The sequence below is a fragment of the Phlebotomus papatasi genome, chromosome 3 (assembly GCF_024763615.1).
Source record: "Phlebotomus papatasi isolate M1 chromosome 3, Ppap_2.1, whole genome shotgun sequence".
Taxonomy (NCBI): domain Eukaryota; kingdom Metazoa; phylum Arthropoda; class Insecta; order Diptera; family Psychodidae; genus Phlebotomus; species Phlebotomus papatasi.
Genome location: NC_077224.1, coordinates 53,711,638 through 53,728,636, shown reverse-complemented (window position 1 = coordinate 53,728,636; position 16,999 = coordinate 53,711,638). Strand labels below are relative to the sequence as shown.

Genomic DNA, 16,999 nt, shown 5'->3' with positions numbered 1-16,999 from the left:
GAGCGAGTGGTCTACCACTTGACCCATTGAGTGCCCGTCATATCTGATTAGTCCTCATTTGTGTCTCTTCCAGATTGACTGTCCTTGTGGTGAAGCCCCAACACCTAACCATTTGGCATTCGTTTAAGCACTACAACCGCCATTCTACACTCAAGTTTACGACTATCCTCCGGCCAAGTCCGAGGTATTAAATGACAATCACCTAACACCCTCAGCGCTTCCGACCAGACAGTGGACAAATGCAAAAGATGCCCGAGAGTGTGGCCGGCCGGAAGGCGCTAGTATCTCGCCTAGGAATCCTTGCCGCAATGTGTATACTGATGATGTCGACCGGCAGGGTTGACTGTGAGGCAGACTGGGGCCAAATCTGTGGTACATGCAGTTGCAAATGGGTATCGGGCAAGAAGACAGCCGATTGCCGGAATTCATCGCTGAGTAGCGTGCCAACGGAACTGAGTAGTGAAATGCAGGTGCTAGATCTATCACAAAACAACATCCCAGAGATCCGTCGAGAGGAGTTCAGCGATGCCAATTTGCAGAATGTTCACAAACTCTTTATGCGCAATTGTACGTTGCAGGATGTACACAGGGATGCTCTAAGGGGCCTAATGATACTCATAGAATTGGATCTGTCCAATAATCTCATACGCACCCTACCTGTAGGTGTATTCAGTGGCCTGGTCAAATTACGCACTATACTCCTCAATAACAATCAGATCGAAGTGCTAGAGGATAGGTTGTTTGAAAACCTAAACTACCTCTATCGCATCGAATTGAAGAACAATCACATCCGGACTATAGGACTCAACACTTTTGTCAACGTGCCCGTCCTCCTGCAAATCTATCTGGACAACAACAGACTGAGCGTGCTCAAGAAGGAATCCTTCGAGAAACTTGAGAAACTAGCGAGTTTGTCCATTCTGCAGAACCAATGGAATTGTACGTGTGAACTACAACAATTCCGAGACTTTATTATAAGTCACAATCTGTTCACCAATCCCACAACATGTCACGATCCGCCTCATTTGCGTGGAAAATCGTGGTCCGATGTACCTTCTGACAACTTCGCTTGCCGACCTAGGATCATAATGCCACGTGCGGGCGCATCCCTGGATGCTGGCGGTGAAAATGTAACGCTAACCTGTAGAATAAAGGGTTCGCCTAAACCAGATATTTTGTGGATATTCAACAAGAAACCCCTAAACAATTATGACACTCGGATACATGTCCGGTCCCCACCAGATTCAATTCGAAGAGATAGCATGGAGACCTACATCTCTGACCTAACCATTGTAGGGGTCCGATCGAGTGATAAGGGTACCTACACTTGCGTTGCTTCCAATAAGGGAGGTAAGGATGAAGCGAATATCGTCCTGGCCGTACCTTCAAGTCCTTTCGGCGGAGCTGGATCTAATTCGGGTCAGTTTCCCAAACTTCTACTCATAGTCTGCCTTATAGCCATCGGTTTCCTACTCCTACTACTCATCGTGGTATTTCTCTTCTGCTGCTACTGTCGTCGCGTCAAGAAGTACAACAAAAACGGATCCATCAGTGAAAATGGTCTAGTAGCATCAAAAATTGATAAGTCTCAGAACGAATCTATGCTCGAAGGTGGTTCGGTTATTATGGAGATGCAGAAGAGTCTTCTTACCGAAGTGAATCCCGTTGAGAAACCACCAAGGAGAGCTGATGTTGAATCAAATGGTGCAATTGATACGGACGATGGACACGAAGTTAAAAAGACTCTGCTCGATGAAACGGCCTTTGGTAAGTCAGCCTTTGCTCAGGCATAAAATATTTTGTAAAACTTTATTTAATTTGCATGAGTTGCTTTTATTTTTTCGCTTGGTCAAAAAAATATCTCCAGAGTATTAAACAGTCCCGCAAATGCAAAAAGTACAAAAATATGTTCAGTATAATAGTAATATTTAAATCAAATAAAAATAGGAATAAATTAAAATAACATTCACGTTTAAACACTTCGTTGAGCTTATTGATTACAAAAAAATGATGTTGAAAATTATACAGGTGCTATTTTAATTGGATTTAATAAGCCTATTAACGTTTTATTGCACATGCAACTTCATATGATTTTTCCTCAATACGATTATTCAATTCTTCGTGAAATTTTCAATGGTAATTTTAGGGATATTTTTATTTTGATATAAAAAAATACGTTCTCAGCTATTTAAAATCATTGGAATAATATTTCATTTAGAAAACTAAAAAATGAACTTCGGTAAAATTTGTAAAGGCGAACGTTTATGACACTGGTAAACTTCACATGTATTTGTGTGCTAATTCTGCTTTTCGTAGTCCGGCTTCCGGCTTTCAGTGTATCCAATTTTCAGCTTTGTCCGACGTTTAGTAAAATAACTTAAATCAGAGGTGTTCAAGAACCGTTGAAACCGAATAAACGTCAAAATAAGTTTGTTCTGGTAGCGTTTTGACCGTTTTGACCATTGCATTGACGTACATGTTTCATTTGACGTTTATTCGATTTCAAACGGTTTTTGCACGCCTCTGACTTAAATAGTAAGAATTTTAAAACGGAAAAAACGAAGTAATAAATTTAGATATAAATAGATTGAATACCTCGCGGGCTTCGATACCTAGGCTAGAAAGCCCTTTGGATTCCCCGTGTACCATTTATTGGGTTTGGAGATTGTGGATTGTTGGGGCTTTCCGACTGGTGTTGAACAACTAGGCTGAAAAGAGCCCTCTGTGTCCCTCATTTTCCATAATTCCGTCACCAAATTTATTAAAATTCATTTTCCTTGGCAAATGATAAAATGTTCTTTACATTAGCATTGCTTAAGTCATCTAAATCAATCACCCTCTTCCCTAATATCTTCTGTCTCGAAAGCGCCAGAATCAGACAATCGCACAAGATATATTTTACATTTTTTGGGTTTAAAACTAGTCGGTTTCTTGAATAAACCCAAGGATCTTCTTTGACAAAGAGTCATCTCTTTTGTTTTGTAGGGGATGTTTATCCCTACAGGTTTGCAATGCCGGGTACTCCCAAAGGAAGTCCTATACTGTTTCTAGAGCAACACCATAGCCTTTATAGGCTGCTGTTGCTGCTAAATTCATTCTAAACAAGTGCAAGATTAGAGAGTAACCTGTCTGGATACCCACCATATTTCTCAAAACATTCCTGTCCAGTTCTAGCAGGAACTAGCCTCTGGCCGAGTACCCCAAACCAGGGACTTAGCTTGTCTACAGTCCTGACAATCTGTTCAAAGCTTTAGCTGATCAACATGTATTTGGTTGGTCATCTCATTCTTTAAAACTTCCCTTGAAATTCCCAGAACGGGCAAAAGACTAATAAAATCCCTCAAGGATGCCTCCCTAGTCTGAACGTCAGCTCTGATTTTGCCATGGATATTCGAATGAGAAGGACACCATATTACTCATATCTCATTACCGGTGGCAGCCATAATCTCGAAAGCCAAAATCCCGAAAGCCAAAATCCCGAACGCCAAAATCCCGAAAAGGCCAAAATCCCGGAAGCCAAAATCCCGGAAGCCAAAATCCCGAAAGCCAAAATCCCGAATTTTTAAAATCCTGAAAGGGATGAAATTATATGGAGGAAAATGTTTAGAATAATTTTCCAAGACACAGAAGATTTCCCTTTGCCTCCAGCAAGCGCGAGTGAAATCGCGGGAGTAGCTATGACACTTTAAAGAATTCGGGATTTTGGGTTTCGGGATTTTGGCTTTCGGGATTTTGACCGGGACCCCTCATTACAGCATCCCATTTCTTGGAGTCTATCCCAACATTCTCTTGAGAGTTTAGTGTGGAAAATCTCATTATTGAGCAAATGGAGCACAAATTTGGAGTCCGAAACGATGATGGCTATACGTTATATAAAGATTATGTAAATAGAAAGTGTGTTTTAAACATCCGGTTTTGTTGATGACCAAGTAACGTAACCGATACAGTAAAGTAACCGGCCGTACTAGACTATAAATCCGGTTTGAAATGTTGTTAGAGTTGAAGCACGTGATCTTCATATCCCAAGTGGTAGAGCACTCATTTGGATAGCCAATGCTCCTAGTTCAACTCTAGGAACATCAAATTTTTCCTATCTCTATTTTAGTAATGATTAGGGACTTAGATATCACTCTATCTCACTGCCTGATAACATAAACCCTCAAAGGTTTAACCTTTCGGATAGTATCACGTGCACAATTAAAATTCTCACACAGGCCTCAGCCTCAGAGCACCGCTCCCTAGATAGTCCCTAGTTAAAAGGGACAGGTATTCTACCCTCTGCTAGCTAGATAGTTGGCATCTCTCTTGCGTTTCAAGACAGTGCGGTATTTCTATTTTCGACTTCAAAATTCTTTAAAAAGCTTTTGAAGATAATAATTTCACTTCATTCACGTTAACCGCTAGCCTTCGTGTATTTTCGAAATGTATTTTCAAGCCAAATTAGACATCCAAATTAGCAGCCAAGACATCCAAGACATCCAAATTAGCAGCCCAAGCTTGTCGATCCTTCGCCACATCAGAAAGATGTTCGGGTTCGATCCCAAGGCGTTCCAAGGCAAGATTCTGAATTTGATTCAGCCACCTTGTCCTATGAATTGTAATTAAATTGAATCGAATTGAATATTTGGCATTACGTAAAAATCATTAATATGTTTTATTTTTTGAATTACGTTGTAATATTGCTTGCACAATCTATGCATAAAACCGTAAAACTGTATTGCATGTTGCTTTTTGTGCACGAATTGCTTTTCAATTTATTTTTCTCGATGTATTCAGTGGAGATTAACCCTTGCCCTAAACACGGTTTCTCTGTAGGCAGTCATGACGATGAAACACAATCTGTTGCATTGTCCGACACAACGCCACGATCTCGGCAAACTTTTGTAGATGATGGATATGGAACGAATCTGCCACCGGATTTGTTGGCCTTCCCGGCCCATTTTTCGCAGACACCCTCGCTGCAGACGTCCGTGACTAATATGCAGGATCACCGGCTGTATGGGAAGTCACCGCTCTCGAGTCCCGTATACCAGCCAAACAACCCAAGTGCCGTCTATGCTACTGGATTCCGGACACTGCAGCATCCCATGAAGGGCGGGGCCAAGGTGGCCAATCACCGTGCCCAGTCGCCCTTCACACCAGCGCCCATACTCTATCAACCTGTCGTAATGAAACAGGGCTACGTGACTATCCCACGGAAACCCCGGACACCAAGTTGGAGTGCTTCGGCAGCTTCATCGCCGACAACAACAACAACGGCAGAATTTCCGGCGGCAACGCCTGTGGACGATTTCAATGAACCTGTGTATGACAATCTGGGTTTGAGAACGACTGCGGCGGGCAATTCCGTGCTGAATTTGAACAAGTTGGGTACAGCAAAGAGTGCACAGAAGTACAGCATGAAGGACCGACCGCTTCCTGCGACACCTACAACAACCTTAGGGCAGTACGAACCCCTAGGTCCAGCACCGGAATCCGAACCGTCGTTTACTAAAAGCAAACCCACTAAGATTCCACCCAGGCCACCTCCAAAGCCGCCCAAGAAGAAGCTCTCGGTGACAAGTGTAGGTAGTACAAGTCAGCTGTTTGAGGACGAGGGTGAGGATGGGACAGAGGTTTAGTGGTGGGAGTTGAAACGGCTCCTCGTGCCGTTGCTTGGCGCCTAGGCTAACAGGTGTCCAAACAGAAATCGTGTGATTTTACAATTACTATCCAACTTTAGTGTAACGAGAAATTGAGTAAATTATGTAAAGTGAGAACGCGAGTGCCAACTACAAGAACAAGAAACTTTTCAATAAAACAGAGAAAAAAATTAAAAAATAAAATTCTTTCAAGAAAGGTTACGTCAAAACATGGGGCTAGATGACAAAAAGGAGGTAAATGAATTTTTGCATTTCATTGCAAATGTGTATACAAGTACCTATATTTTAAAGTCGGACAACACAAAAAAATTGACCAACGACATGATTTATTGATTTAAAAACGGCGATTAAAGAATCATGCAAAGGTGATTATTGGGATGGTTATTGAACTGAACAGAAGAGATATAAATAATTTAAAATTTCAAATATTTATTGAAATGAAGGTGTGAGAACGTGTAAAATAAAACGAGTGCCTTTCATTGTTCTCTAAAATAAAATGTTGAAGCTGAACAGAAGAAAAGTAAGTAGCAGAAAAAAATGTTTGTTTTCTGAAACAAAACAAAAAAGACACAAAAGACGAAACATAACCAAGAATATGCAGGATAACCCGCCGAAAGTGACATTTTCTTTACTTTACGACGACCTTCTTCTTCTTCCCTGAACAGTCATCCAAATTGAATTTGTACGTTCTTTTTTCTTCTCTGAAATTTTCGTGCAAATTGCTCAAAATTATGTGAAGCACAAAAATATTCTCAAAGATTTTTTTAAAATGAAACTTGAAAGGAAAAAAATAATCTCTTAGAATCAACTCAACATTCTGACACTTTGTTTTAAAAGTGTAATTTAATTTTAAGATGATACAATTTTAGCAACGGCAAAATTGAATGTGAATATGAAAAGCACGTGAAAATTCCATTGATTTATCACTGAGCTCTTTCGAGACTGATTTGATTTTTTTTCGGTATTAGATGAAATACGTACATTGTACTCAAATTACCCTATATATAATCATATTTTTAAAATCCTTTACTCGAAATTTATTGAGCGTTTTTTATTTTACTTTTTTCGGAAAATGAGGCTCCCAATAATGCGATTGTTCCTGCTGATCATAAATTTTGTTAAACTAATGTCAATAAAAAATATTTTTAAATTTAATAAAACTAAAATCGAAACACTTGTTATTCAACCACGTGAATGCTAAATGATTTTCATATGAAATATTGTTTTATATTCATTTTTTGAATATTTAATACAGAGTGATTGGATAAATCTGCAATAAACTGAAACGCTTCATTAATTTCATTTCTCGTTGATTTTTAGACAAAGTGATAATAAATAAATTTAAATTGTGGAGAAAGAAAACCCATTTGTTTAATGCGAGTTAGATGTTTTCTTTGGATGTGGTGTTTTTCAATTTTTTCTTGGTTAACCCTTTAAGGACGAGAAGATCAAAAATTAGGGGTCAGAAATCATTTTTTTTTTTGACTACCATAGATTCAGGTGACTGTCCCCTGCGAGTTATACGGGCTTCAGACCTAAGGTTTAGACAAAAGGCTTAACTTCTCTAAGTTCTTATCAGTCGAAAATTTTTGGAAAATTTCGACTTAGAAATGGACTATTAAGAGGAATTAATCTATTTGAATTTGAATCAAAAGAACAAATTAAATTGGTTGGGGACCATATAGCCAACTTTCAAGTTTTTACTTTTCATATATTTTTTTGATATTCTGTGCATTTACTACCACTTTCATTGCGTCTGATAAAGCTGCCGTTCATACGAGAAATGGACCGTTATACTAAATATTTGTAGAGACTGATATTGGTTAGATTGACACTGAATCTGTCAATGGTGTACTATGGATCGCTCTGTCATTGAGGCCATTTACACCGCCGCATTGGATTGAGATTAAAGTGTTCCAAAATCGAATTTTGGGACAATTCAATATGAATCTAATGCGACAGTCTAAATGACCTCAAGGAAACCATTTAGATAGACTTAATAATCCGAAATCCGATTTTGGAACAACTCAATCCGAATCTAATGCAGCGGTGTAAATAGACTCATTGTCCGTTTAATTGATCTATCAGTGTAAAGTGTATTGCAGTTTTCTTCGAACCACCCTGTAAATTGGGAACTCAATCGTGGAAAAAATCGCATTTTCAATTTATTCAATAAAATCAGCATTAAATGAAATTTATTTTAATTCACAATGTCATCCCCTAAAATACTGCATAATAAATCATTTATCAGAATAGAGTTCTGAAAAATGCAAAACGAGTTATAGTTATAAATAGCTTTTTTTTTATTAAATGAGCAGAAACAAGAGGAATAGTGACAATTTTAGAAATAGACGATGAAACTATACTAGAATATTTAAATTTTAGCGCCTAATTTGTATATTATTTATAAAAATAAATCATAAAGTTATATACGTTGAATCCAGTAAGTTTAGTTTTTTTAATCGCTCTATTTTATTAACTAATTTTACATAATAACACATCCAGGTGGACCAGATGGAATCTTGAAATATTGTAACTTGAAAAAGTTTCGTAGAACCTCTTCGTTTTCAACGATCCAGACTTCCATTTAAAATAGACCTAACTATTAATTGTTATTTTATTGCATAGATGAAGAGGAAACAATTGAAATATTTCATAGTTGTGCATGTTTGTTTAAAAGAAAAAAGAGTAAAAGAAAAAATGATGAGAAAAATGATAAGAGACTTTAGTTTTGTAATTAACCATTAATGTACAGATGAGATAAAACGAATATTAAAATTCTTTATTACTCAAATAAAGATAAATGTGCTTTTTTATACATGAAGAATTAGTTAAAATGAAATCATAACTGCAGATTTTAGTGAGTAAAGTAAGTCGTTAAAATAATGAAAAAAAGCTCCTCTACTTGAAAAATTAAAAAAAAACTGTAAAACTTTCTGAAAGATTTCCTTTCATTTCCCGGTGATAAGAATAAAGAAAAGAACAACTTCTGAAGACATTGTAAATACTAAAAAAAAAAAAGGAAGCAACAATTTACTGTGAATCAGACGACATAATGCTATATATACCCTTAATAAGTAATAAAATAATCTATATTATAAAAAAGTAAATGAAAAAAGCATAATAGTTAAAAATATAAAAAAAGAACATAAATGATTATAAAACTTGCCAACCTCCATAATATATTTACGAGAGAAAAATGTAAAATATTATGTTAAATAAATTATTCGAATAAACGAAATATTGAGAAGAGGAAATACCCACTTTATGACTTTTTTCCCCATACACTACCCAATTTCGATTAATTTATCACTTCAGATAAACTCATACTAAAGTTTTTTTTTTCCAAATTAAAATGGTTAAAAATCATACTGATTTCTCTGGGGCAAAATTTAATTTAATTTGGAATTGCATTTTAGTTACTTGTTGAAAAATATATGAGAATATTAATGTACAAAAGTGAACAAAAGCAAGGTAAGTGCCATATTTTTCAGAGAATTTAATTAAAAATAGCTCTTATTATTGAAAAATTAATGTAATCTTTTAAAATATTAAATTTCTACACTAATTTTTAAATGCTGGAGTGAAGTTGACGCTCATTTCAAAGGCGTTTTAAAAGCCAAATTTTAAATTTATGTCAGTTGGTATTAAAGATAAATCTTTTTGAGGAATTGTTCCTGAAAATAACGTATTTAGAATGCAAAGAACGGGAGATTTTCTCAAAAAATATCATATTTTAATCTAATTTTTATAAATACAAATTTATACAAAATCGTTCACATTGATACGAGTAGATAGCTTCTCGTTCGAGGAAATCGCATTTTTGGCTTGAAAATAATGCTATAAAGGAAATGAACGGAGACACTGATGTCTTCTTCATAATGTATCGAATATGGCAGGAAAAATCACGAATACGTGGTATTTGTTGCACTGCACTTGGACTTGGATCACAACTTACGCCGTAATGTTCACCATTCGACTAAGACATAGAATCAATACAGGTTCAGTGTCTCCGTCCATTTCCTACTGCATTCCATCGGACCGAAAGTCTTTTGAAAATAATATCCCAAAAAATGCTCTTCATAAACCGAAACGGCTTTATTTGGTAAATCTACGCAAATCCTTCTTTAATCCGATTTTGATAATTTCAATGATGCGGATGACTGATAATCTTATTCTAAAGAGTAAATAATTAGCTTTTCTTAAGAAAAAAAGAAACTTAAGTAGTTTAAATTATCCTTTTAAAACTTCTTTTGGGATCTCCTACAAGTTTTCTGTTCAAAATTCTCCATTAATCCACTTCAACTTCGATTTTCATGATTACAGATTAAGTAAAAACTAAATTAATTCCAGAAAAATTTGCCAAAAAACTTCCACATTAGATTTTCTTATGGGAAATTGGATAAAAATAGGGAATTAAAATTGAGAAAACTCTGATAAAGAAAACTGTTCTTAGGGGAGACGGGGACAGAATTAGTCAGAGGTAGAATTAGACAATCGAGTTTTATATTTTTTTTTAGAAGGAATATTAGACAACCTACTATTTATTAAGAGTAATTTACTCCATATTTATTTATTATTCTATTCATTGAAATATTTTTATCAATCTTATGGCCTCTACACACTAGAGAAATTTATGTCCATATTTAAGAGTTTTTCTTAAATAAACGTAGGGAATTTAGTTCAATACTGACATGAATTTCTCTAGTGTTTAGAGGCCATTGTTCAAACATGTTTTTCATCATAAAATATAGCCAAAGAAAAAATCATTTGCTGGCTAATTTTGCCCCGGTCTAAAAATCTAATTTAAATTTAATGATAAACCCAATTTAATTTGTAAGCAGAAAGTTTGCTGAAGACACTGATAAGAATTTTCCTTAAAAAATGCCGATAAATTTATTAAAAATTAAATGGTAAGTATCGTTATAAATCTCAAAAGCTTTTATGAAATTTTTTTTCAACAATTCTCCAAAAATCAATATCAAACCGATTTTGATTATTTTTCGGCAGATTGGGCAAGCTTGAAAGATTCTCTGAAAGCTTTTCTAAGACACCATTATCGATTTCTTAAAGGAAAGTTGACTAAAAGCCTCTTCAGTCCTGTTAAAAAAAAACATTTAAATTTTCTTATAGTAATATTTACTGCAACCTAGGATGATTAACTAACGGATGGAGCATTTTAATTCAAAAATGGTATATTTTTCTTAAATTCTTTATAATTTTTAAGCTTTAGATCCCACAAAATAAATATAACACGAAATGGTAGCCATATATACAGAGAATATACTTTTATTGAATTTAAAATTTTACTGGTGTTACAGATAGAAAATTTTTCTGAAAAATTCAAAAAATTGTCAATTTTACATCTTTTTCATAAAGGTTTTAGGAACTATTATCCTCGTTCAATCATTATAAATTTTGTGTTAAATACCATAACATTAGACACTCTTTCATTTGGTAAAAGTTTTAAAATGATTGCATTTGGTTTTATCAAAACTAAAAAACCACTTAAGAAAAAATATACCACACAGTCTACAGTCAAGGCAAAGTAATATCGCACTTTAGTAAATAAGAAAGTCATAATACTGATCCTGGAGTTGACTTATGAGGGAGTCCAGCAATAGTACCAAGTCGTTATCTCTAACCGTTTAATCTCTAGGTTTGATGAATGCTGGAGAGAAGAGACATGACGGACAGAAGGATTCAAGGGTAGAGGGTGGTAAATTTCAGTAAGTCAAAAAAAACAAGGTTTAGTGTACGACTCTCTCGGCAGATTTAGAGCAAGTCAATGCATATAAAAATATTTAGTAAATTAATAATAATTATCTAATCGAAAATGTCTTTTCTGAACCGATGAGTTTATCATTAATTTGCTTTGAAATCAAGTATATCTCTAGATTATTTTACCTTTTTGCTACATTTTCTCATTTTTCCTTATCATCACGAATATTCCGATTTTAATTTTACCCCTTGTACTATTCTTTTAACAATGGTAGTATATTAAACAAGTCTCTCACACCCTGTTGCACTCCACATGTTCTTGTTGTTGTCACGTGAATAAATTACCTGACAGCGCTCCTTGAATCCATATGTGTATCCACTTTTTCAGAACAGCACCTTGTGCTCTTTTAACCCCATCCCATCTATGAATTTATCCTCCGTGTAATTCTAGTGTGCAATATATCAAGGTGGGATGTCGAGGGCCTCTCAGAGTCACTCTCTTGGCTCTAATCATTGAGTGAACTGCACAACAGGCGGAGTAAATCAGGTCATTCGATGGAGCATATGTGGCAAGAGGAGGGTGGCTATACATGGCAGAATGATCAGTTCTCTAGGGGGGGCCAACACAAATTGAAGTACATTTTCGGTAGAGTCTGCAGTTCCCTAGAAAGTTCTTCCGAAAAAAATTAAGAGACTGCAGCAGATTGAGCAATATTTTGGTATAAATGGTCAATAGAAATCAAATTTCATATTTTTAAAATCACATAATACTTTTAGTGAAAGAAATAAATAGATGAAAATATTATTGGCAAAGGGAAAACTATAAGAAGGTTGTATAAGTCCAAGAAGTGTAGACATAAACATCACTGTTTACAACTACCCCATATTTACTACTACCCCAGTGTCCCCTGTGGAAAATTTGTGATATATTGTACGATATATTGTCACTGTTTTAATTATCAAATGTGATTTCATTATTCCATTCTTGGATAAACCCCTATACCCTCTTAGCAAAAAGTGGAAAAAATACTGGTTTTCACACTCGTATCTTTTGTTAATAAGATTTTGTAGAACCGGAAAGAGATGATAATCCAAAGCAGCAAAGTGAAGTTCATAAAATGAGTGTATTAAAATATCCCAAGCAAATTCTCTGAGCTTCTGGCGGATCGCCAAAGACGTATGAAATCTGGCATTGTCCTGATGGAAAATAACTCCATGTGCTGCTTAACCCATTCAATTCTATAGGATTACACATCACACGTAAACTGAGTGATTTTGAATAATTTATTTCTACATTATGCTATCCGAATTGCTTTCAGGAATGGATTATTAGTTATTCTAGTCCTTCAGCAACTTGGAAAAAATAACTCGACATAAATGGAAATACATTTAATTATTCTTTACTCAGTTCGTGGAAAGTTATACAAAGTTTTTGCTCAAAATGACGGACGGAAAATTTGACATCCCGTCGAATTTGTCAAATTTGGTGTTGATGCTTTTTCCTGAATTGAAGTCTGATTGCCGATTTGTTTCCTTGGATAGTTACTCTATTTTAATCAATCAACTTCACAAAAGAACTTTATTTGAAGCTGATAAATTTCCTCCAGATTCCCATTACTTCCCTTCATCTTCCTTTTGCCCAATGAAACCGAGAAACTTCATAATAAAATCATACATATTTCAATAAATTGGCAAGTCCCTATGTTACAGCTCATATAAAGCGTAAATTACATTAACGTAGTATTCAAAGGTTTTCGAATATTCGGTGAGGCTACGGAGATCTTCATTCTGCTCAATCCTCAAATCTGTGACTGTGAGTGCTGTGAAGTCATTGACCAAAATTCCGGTTAAGAGCTTCAGAGAAATAGGATTTGTATCTTACGTTCATGTGAATTCTGTAATGTTCCGGACGCACATACGACTTAAGGGGGTTTCCCGCCCGAATTACGAGGTCAAAGGAAATCGATATTCTTTTATTGCTTAAATCGATAGATAAACTATCTAAGAATACATCGCCAAAATTTCAGGACTCTATTCCAAGTATTTTCGAAGATAGAGAGCCGAAAGCAAAGGAGTGCATAGCAGTTTTGCAAGCGCCTGGACGAACATACAAAGCTTTGAAGCTAGTTTTCTCCACTTCTTATTTTTAAAATTTTTTTTGTCGAATTGGCGGGAAAGGTATCAAAAAACTTATGGACCGATTGAAACGCATAAGGGCTTATGCCCTAGACACACTTACGACTTAAGCCGAGAGACGAATTAGTGGAAAATGATGGAAATGTATTTAACCATTATTTCTAATATAATTACTCTAAGCGGTCTATCGGCTAATCCTCATGTCTGTCAAGGGCCTTATTTTCTTCAGAATTAAATGCTCTTCTAGTTAAACCTAAATAATTTCAGAAAATCTCTTTTTTCGATTTTTTACAACATGTTAAAGTGAAAATTTTATCCGAAAAATCTATTTTTTAAACCTGCGAAAAACGTCCAATTTTATGGTATTCTTCATTTTTTCTTGGTTTAACTATGAAATAAACTTATGAATTTTGAAAATTAATTTGGTTTTTTTTTTTTCAGATAAAAATTATAAGCTGCAATTATAAGCAGCTCCTTCAAAGAAAATCGCGAAAAACAACAAAAGTTTTGGGTTTTAATTCAGGAAACTCCCTTAAACCGACAGACGGTTTAACGTAATTATAATCAAAATAATGATTAGACTTAATTCCCATCAGTTTCCCATTTAGCCGTCTCTCGGCTTAAACCATTTCTAGGTCATAAATGTTGATGGTTTCTCTCTGTGATTCTAAAATCGGAACTCTCATTGCCAAAGGACCCTCATTGACAGAATGATCTCAAGATATGTTGCAACCCTGCTTGATATTAAATAGATTTGGAGTTGTACCGTAACTATGGGGGACTTTGACACTTTCCTGTTCATAAGCTTTTCTTTAATTCTAATGTTTAAGAACGGTTCTCACCGATCAGGCATGGTAAATTGGATCGGTTAAGACCATCCTTAAATTCTAGAAGTAATGGAAAGCTAAGGAACAGAAGTGTGTCAAGTCACCCGTAAGGGACAAAGTCACCTGTACGTATACGGTACTTTATAACCAGACTTGATTGTTGGCCAGTATGTTGTAGACAGAAGTGACGTTCCATGCTCTTGATTTTATACCCTTTTTAAGTATTCTCCGACGAGTAATTTCAATAATAAGGAACCGGTGAGCGTCGTCTTAGAAAAAGATGCGATTTTTCCCAAATGCTTTCAACTCGGACTACAAGCCTTTCTCTTGTCTTCTTCTATTTTGGTCTAGGGATTGACAGAACATGGGATTTGGGGCTCCGCACTTTAAATTATTGATATTTTTCCTAATTTTGACTTTTAAAGATTTTGCTTGATTTCTTTTGGTTTGGATTTCTTTGTGAGACCATCGACCGATGCTCATTGGTTCCCTATTTTTGATTTTATACAGTTCCAGATTACGCACAGTGGCTTCTCTTGCATATAATCAATTAATTAACATATGACGATATATCTCCGATATTATCTCGTCGTTACCAATCTCCATAGATGGGAAAAAGGATGGTCCGGAAATGGAATCTGCAAAACCCTTGTATCTCTGGCCTTTAAAGATCGATAATCGTACTCGCTGTATGATGCATGTGTCTTAGGTTCAAATTTCCTTTTGGTCACCAGGACCTATTCTGACATTAAAAGTGTTTGAACTGTATCCAGTCATCTTCACTGCACTTGGTTCCATGATGTATGGGATCAAGCGCCTGGCAAGTTGGCATTTTTATATGGAGCTATTTGAAGCCAATTCCTAAATTGATCTCAGACTCAGCTCACAGTGCTCCAAGGAAAAAATTTATTTAAACAAAAATTTAGTATATTTATCCCTCCATATGGAAAGGTATCTTATCATACGGAAAAACTTCTCACTTTTTAAATATTTAGCATAACGATCACGAGTGCAGAAAAATTCCCATACGCATTTGTATGTGAAAGTAAGAAATTGGCTCCAACTTTGAAGGCCACTCGCCGGGCACCAGTATGGGATTGATAGCCCCATTCCTTAAGAAAAAAATAATACATGTCCCTAAATCCCGCTTTCAGGAAGGTCTATATCGCCTAGATCCTTTATATAATAATGTTTCGCCAGCATCATTCCATCAATTCTCATTAAAGAATATTTAGCGCAACTCGGTGTCTATTTTAGAAAACATTTTCCCTTTTTGAAATTTTGTGTCTCCTGTTCATTTCGTTTTAGGCAATTTATTTGATACACAAAAGTCATTCACAATGTTTAGTGAAGAGTGAAGATGTGACATGGGGAATGAAAATGAATTAGAATTGGACATTAAATGGGTCAAAGTCAATTTGTTTTCATTTGCTATGTAGCGCTTTGCAGGTAAAGTACTACTGAGAATTCTATCCCCCAGGCCATACCGGCACTTCATAATAATCTTCCCCAAAGCGCGCCCTATTTCCCAACTTAACTACTTCCGATAGAGCACATATCCGTTAATTTTCAACCCCATTTTCACAGTGAAAATTGCTCTCGTGGCCCATCGTTCTAGCATAGTCTCTCTTCCTGATTTTTTTTTCTCCATCAGCCTGGACGAAATTGAACTGAATAATTTGGGAGATTTCACTTCTATAAATGTTGGGTTTAATTTGTTGGGCATTCGATAACATAATAAAAAATTAATCTGTGGCTGTGAAAACCTTCTACCAGAAAATCTTTTAAATTCTTCAACCACGTCTTGTCGTTCTCGAAATTTATGGCCACGTCGGCTGGGGAAATTACACAACGCACCATAAGGAAGAATATTGCCAAGGGCGTTAATATTTTATGGAGATTCCCTGACGATTTTCCTCACATTTTTTTTCACCCAACATCCCTCCCCCCTTCAGCTGTTTCTTGTGCATGGAGATGAGAGTCCAGAGAGAAACGAAGAGGACCCAAAAAGGGACTGGGGAAAATAGCCAGAAGAAAAACTTTTCAATGATAGCAAAAGTTGGTAAATTGGGACTCTCCGCGTGTAATTATTTCGAATAGCAGAGGAATCTTATTATTTGGTTTGAGATTCTCTAATTTCTGAGGGTACTCCAAAACTCATTTTTTCGCATTTTGCCTTTCCTTTTTCATAATTGAATTAATGGCCATACCAAATTTTTAACCTCTACATTCTTGCATTCCTAATCTTGGGATTTTTGAGCTTTGAGCTTACATAACACTAAAAAAAATGGCGAGGTTGAGGTAAAATGCTTTAATTTCGCAATTCTTCTACAACACCGTAAAATTTTTTTGATCACACCTTTTACACCCGGAAGAAGATGTGTTAGCAATTGGACCAATTTTCTAATTGTCTTTTTTCAGCAGCGAAATATTCGGTTAATCCAATTATTCGGTTATATTTCGATTAATCGAAAAATCGATTTTCGAAATTTCAATGTCGTATATTTCGAAAACTAGAAAACTAGACGATGATTTTCCTTTAAATTTTAGTATGTTAGGGCACTCAATGAGTCAAATGGTAGAGCACTAGCTCTATGATGCAAGTGCCCCGGGTCGAATCCCCTTTAGCTCACCAGGAATTTTTCTGGCATTAAAGGTGTTCGAATTGCATCC

The 16,999-nt window shown here is 35.7% G+C and overlaps 1 protein-coding gene across 3 annotated transcripts in view; it reads left to right on the top strand.

The window, feature by feature from the left end:
* LOC129807687 (amphoterin-induced protein 2) overlaps positions 1–8,899 on the top strand; it is a 128,350-nt gene extending 119,451 nt beyond the window's left edge. For 2 of the 3 annotated variants that reach the window (XM_055857131.1, XM_055857129.1), the window contains 2 exons: positions 74–1,767; positions 4,816–8,899. In XM_055857131.1, coding sequence (XP_055713106.1) covers positions 240–1,767; positions 4,816–5,621 — 2,334 coding nt within the window. In that variant the 5' untranslated portion in view covers positions 74–239 and the 3' untranslated portion in view covers positions 5,622–8,899. The remainder of the gene's footprint in view (positions 1–73; positions 1,768–4,815) is intronic. The other variant, XR_008752304.1, reaches the window with a different exon arrangement.
* The last annotated feature ends 8,100 nt before the right edge of the window (positions 8,900–16,999 follow it).